Genomic DNA, 5,909 nt, shown 5'->3' with positions numbered 1-5,909 from the left:
TGATGGCATTTGTTTCGGCACCATGTATATAAATTGACAAGCAGCTCATCTCCCTTTGATGTAAACTTTGGGATACTAGTAGTTTATACGGATGGAATTTGTGAATCCTCTGCAACCTCTGTGGTGGAGATATGTGGATTCTGGCTTGCAATAGTCAATACATTAACCTGCACAGCTTCATTTATTAAGTACTTTATCTTAATTTTTTTGGCTGTGTAAAACTTAAATATAAATACCCAAAGTGTCGTATAATCTTTTGTACGTTTTCAAGGACGGCTGACGATGGTGAAAATATCTCTCTAAATAGTAATAAAAGTCTCGTACAGCATTTTTATCACATCTATGTCGTGCTTTTCTTTATTGGAATAATCCATTTTTATAATAAAACTTACTTAAATTTCTAACTTGATTGTCAAATCATTCAAAGGTGTTATTATTATTCGATACTATGGAAACACTGCACTACCTATTTTATACTATTTTCCATGGTTACCTCTGATCAACTAAATTGAGAAAGTAAAAATCTTTCACTTCATTTTCGAAAAAACCTAACAATGTGCTAAATCACTGAAATCGTAATAAAATGATCTATTTGATGCAGACATAATCAAATATTGTTTTGTATTGAAAAAAACACAAAAGTTTCCGTCATATGTAAAAAATGAGAGTTAATTTCTAAAAATGTGTTATGCCGTTTTATATAGAATCCAATTTCCTGAAACTTTTCTATTTAATATTTTTCTGGCGAATGTTGGCGGAACTATAAATTTAAGTCTACTATAAATCAGTCTTTTTCACATATCTCCTAACAGTTGTCAAATTTTAGAAAATATTAAATTGGTTTGGAGAAAAGCTTTCAAAACTACAATTCTTTGTCCATTTAGCCGTTGTTGTATCTGCTGTTGTTTCCAAGACTCCTGTACTGGCCATCGAAAAAAACTCACTCTGTATATTAACATACCCAAAATAACCAAAAGCAGCACATGAATCATACCGAAAATATTTGGAAAAAGAAGGCACAATGCGCTCATTGTTAAAAATATGGGCTTTGAAAATATTTCCAGCTGGTTTTTGTCAGTTTGATACAGATCTGACTTCTTTTAAAATTCCTTATCCACAAGGCCACTGTTGTTACGAAACCGAAAATAAAGGAACATCCAAATGCAACATCACATCAGAATTTATTTATCAAGCATCTAATTACTGCAAAAATATTATTGCCGCTTTGATAAACTTCACTATTAAGAGATAAAATTATTCACGCTTGAAGGTAGCGGGCGTAAGAAAAACTAATTTTGCTAAAAAAATAAAGCCCTGAACCGATTACGCGTTTTAACGCCAACTGCAGATAATGAGTCAATCTATACAATCGGCATCCCTACGTTCTCAGCGTTTTCATGGGGTCGGTACAAACTTGCCGCTATTCTCCCTCACCGTAAACAAACATCACATGCTATTGAGTTGTTTTTATACAAGTAAACCTAGTTTTTGTTGAAAACCTACCTCCTAAGTGCTTGATACTTCAAATGAAAAGGTATGTAGATTGACGTACAATTTTTCCGAATGCAAACTTGCACAGAAATGCAGCACTCGCCCAAACTGAATCTAAATCCAAATCTGTCTAAAAATTCCCTGATCTGAGTAACAGAAGCAAAATCATCGAAAGTATATTACACAATTATCAGGCTTTATTTCGTAACTAATGAACGATGTACTTACTGTCGATTGTCCCTGTATGTGCAATGTTTTGTATTGTTTTACCATTGTTGTTTGTTATGTTCCGTAGTATATTGTTTATTAGCTTTGTCTGTAAGCTTTTCAAATTTTTGTGTGGCAATCAGGCATATTTTGAGTGATTAAATGACACCATCTTCGCAGGAAACGGTTCTTGTTGCAACAAAATGAGACGTTTTATTATTTTTTAATAAGTTATTACGACAATTTTTAGTTCATATTAAGAAAGGCTACTGTTAACTTCGATTTACTATTTATTTAATAGTGCAGTGCAACATTTAAGGAAAACTTATTCTCAAAAACTAGGTACATGAATAAAAGATTATAAATGCTGAAATGTTGTTAAATAAATGTTAACTTGCAGAGCCATATAATTTGCACAAGAGAACAAGCAATATAAATTGCTATTCAAAATAAACAAAGCAACTAGTAAAAAATCTCGCATACCTGTAACAATACATTTTATTTCCTCTCGACTTCAGACACTTAAGATACGCCTTCAACACGAAGTATCAGGTTCAACACAATACAGTTTTCAATTCACAATTTCAATGTTCTGTTCTAAAATTTTAAAACACCACAGTGTACAAAATAACGCATTTCGCGAAAATGAATTGGTCACCATCGGAAAAAACCCGGAATCAATTGCAGTGAAAATAGATCGCGCGTTGTATGTGCTCATACAGACGTTCGTTACTAATCGTCCCATACGGCGCAAAGGCAAACGTAGAATAAAAGCTGCCTTGGTGGAAAAGCTCTCAAGTAGTGCCTGTCGGCTCTTCTCTTGCCCACTTCTCGAAGAAGAGTTTACTTTACTGGTCATACAGAATCAAGCATTCAAGAGATATTTCAATATTTCGACGCGCCATACAGGAATTATTGTTATTTGCATTCCTCGTGTGTTGTCTGTCTGTACATTTGAGATGCCTTATATGGCCTTTAGAATAGATTCTTTTCAATAGGTTTGCAGCGCAATGTTAAAAGAGTTACGGATGATTAAGGTACACTTCCATGTTGTTAGAACATTTATATGTTTGCAAGAATTGTAAGATTTATTGGAGTTTCAACTAATTATAATTTGAAAGGTTTCTATTAAGAATCGAAAATGTGCATAAGCTTTTTTAATTACTTAATTACCTTTAAACGTTTATAAAAATAACGTTAATAAAGTTAACCTTTAACATGGTTTTGTATGGTTCTTATCGCTGTTTACATATAAACAGAAGAATAAACGGAAGAATTAAACTTAAGCTAGATATGTAGGTATATGAATTAGTCAATCTTACGTAAACGTTTATAAGAAATGTCTTATACGTACTGCATTCTGATGTATTGAAAGTGGTTTAATTCATAATAAAATTAGTACAAGTTATATTTTTAGAGATCAAATGATATCATATGATAGATATAAATTCATTTTTACTTTCGACTTTTGAGTCCCTTTCGGATCAAAACCACAAACTTTGATGTATTTTAGAGCAAAAAGGTCCTCTTATCTCGAGTGATATCTGCTGATGATGAGATGTTCTACAGTAAGGCAAATATACAGGGTGTACGAAATTGAGTACTCAACATTAACAATATTGTTATAATGTTATGAACGGATATAAGATTGATTCAAATAGCAAAAGCTGTGTTATTTTAAGCTGACTGTGACGGTGATACTACATTAAAGATGATTGTAGGAAAAAATAAACAATTTTTATTTTCTTAGTACGCAGTTTCGCCACTGTTTTCATTAGCGAAAGATAACTGTTCAAATTAGTTTAAGATTKTTGGATGTGTAGGTGTGGCTTATTTTTAGGCCTGGACAGTTACGACCAAATTTTTCAAATTTTGTTCTAACGTGACGTAACTTAGGTAACTATTGKAATCGCTCGAAAWTGGTGTATCAATTGAAAATATCGAAGTGCGCCGGSTTGAAATGGTATATCTTTTTTGCTAGGAAATARTCGCATAMAGGGTAATTCAAAATTGGCGTCATTCCTTTTAAGGGGTGATAGAGGCTCACTTGGGCAGTACAAGAAAAATATTGAAAATTTGTTRTCCCAAAATTTCTAGAAGATATTAACAGTTGAAGATCGAACTTCAACTTTGTTATTAAGCACTATTTTGAAATTGATCCATATTTAATTGGTAGCATATTGCAATACTTAAGCATTCAAAAAGAAAAATTACGATCTTTGCTTCAAATCACAAACATTTTTTATATTAAAAAAGTTCTCTTCTACAATTTTTTGATGAAAAGTTACAGCCGCAATGATGTTTTTGTCATTAACAGATTGATTAATTACAGGTGGATAGCCCTTGTCAATAATTACAATAATTTGTCAAACTGTTACTTACTTTGAATTTCCTTTCACGAATTTGCGGATATGCGATTAGTTCAGGGAAAATGCTACAGTAACATAGCAGAAGCTGAAGGAACTCACGCCAACAAAGGACGAGGAGAGTGGTTCCAGGAAGATAGTGGAGGACAATCGATGTTTGCGTTCCAGACACAGAGGAACACGTATTGGACATAATCCAATCAGAACTTTCCAGGGGCCCTCAGAGCACAATAACTGACCCTTTCCCAAGCAACAAATAAATACCGAGAAAATGCTACATTCCTACCACGTTTGTACGATACACACAGTACAAGGAGCACACACATGTACAAATAGAGCAGAAGTGAATTAACTGAATACGAGAAGCTGCTTGATAAGAGTGGATAATCAGCAGATTACACAGGCACTACCTTGTTTGGAGTTAACCATTCAAATGTTTGGTGTTGTATGGTTTATTTATAAACACCAACTCGAGGTTATGAGAACAGGTTGACATTTTGAAAGGACGTTCCCCGGTCAACAAATCTTGTTGAATTAACCGTTTATCCTTGTCTATTTTATTGTCACTTTTCGTATAATTCCATGGTTAGCTGAGTTTTAATAATTACAATGCAACAGGTATTTGCGCAAAGTTAATTAGGCAGATTACCTTGAAAAACATTGCTGGCCGCCTTTTGGTATAGTTTTTCGCGAATGTTTCAGTTTTTAATAACAATTAATTTTTTTACTATTTTTTCTGTACTCCTAGAATAGCGCCACACAACACCTCCAGAGGAATGACGCCAATTTTGATTCAAAATTGGCGTCATTCCTTTTAAGGGGTGATGGAGGCTCACTTGGGGAGTACGAGAAAAATATTGAAAATTTCTTTTTCGAAAATTTCTAGAAGATATTAACAGTTGAAGATCGAATTTCAACTTTGCTATTAAGCCTTATTTTGAAATTGTTCCATGTTTAATTTCAATTGGTAGCATATTGGAATAATTAAGCATTGAAAAAGAAAAATTACGATCTTTGCTTCAAATTACGAAAATTTTTAATATCAAAAAAATTCTCTTCTACAATTTTTTGATGAAACGGCACAACGGCAATGATGTTTTTTGTCATTAACAGACAGTAACAGGTGGATAGCACTTGTCAATCATAACAATAATTTGTCAAACTGTGACTTACTTTGAATTTCCTTTTACGATTTTGCGGATATGCGATTAATTCAGAGGAAATGCTACAGTAACATAGCTGAAGCTGAAAGAACTCACGCCAACAAAGGGCGAGGAGAGTGGTTCCAGGAAGATAGTGGACGACAATCGATGTTCGGGTTCCAGGCACAGAGGAACAAGTATTGGGCATAATCGAATCAGGGCCTTCCAGGGGCACTCAGAGCACAATAACTGACACTATGACCAAATAAATACGGAGGAGGGCTACGTTCCTACCACATTTGTACGATACACACAGCACAAGGAGATACAAATGGAGCAGGAGTTAATTAACTGAATATGAGAAGCTGCTTGATAATATTGGATAATAAGGAGATTACACAGGCACTAGCTTGTTTGCAGGTACCCATTCCAATGTTTGGTGTCGTATGGCTGATTTTTAAACACCGATATTCGAGGTTATGAGAACAGGTTGACATTTCGTCAACAAATCTTGTTGAATTTACCCTTTATCCTTGTCTATCTTATTGTCAGTCTGTATAATTCCATGGTGACCGGAGTTTTAAATAATTACGAAGCCACAGGTATTTGCGCAATGTTAATTAGGCAGATTACCTTGAAAAACATTGCTGCTGTATTTCTGACATAGTTTTTTGCAAATTTCTCAGTTTTTAATAACAACTTA

General features: G+C 33.8%; 1 protein-coding gene across 1 annotated transcript in view; it reads right to left on the bottom strand.

Moving 5' to 3' along the window:
* Positions 1-2,558, bottom strand: part of LOC109544716 — a 106,395-nt gene extending 103,837 nt beyond the window's left edge. The window contains exon 1 of the mRNA XM_019915027.2: positions 2,182-2,558. Within this exon, the coding sequence (XP_019770586.2) occupies positions 2,182-2,195 (14 nt within the window). The 5' untranslated portion in view covers positions 2,196-2,558. The remainder of the gene's footprint in view (positions 1-2,181) is intronic.
* Between the last annotated feature and the right edge of the window lie 3,351 nt (positions 2,559-5,909).

This window comes from Dendroctonus ponderosae, unplaced genomic scaffold, assembly GCF_020466585.1.
Source record: "Dendroctonus ponderosae isolate FM_Combo_2020 unplaced genomic scaffold, Dpon_F_20191213v2 Dpon_F_20191213_2, whole genome shotgun sequence".
Taxonomy (NCBI): Eukaryota; Metazoa; Arthropoda; class Insecta; order Coleoptera; family Curculionidae; genus Dendroctonus; species Dendroctonus ponderosae.
Note: the sequence above shows the minus strand (reverse complement) of the source record. Positions and strands in the feature narration are given on the sequence as shown.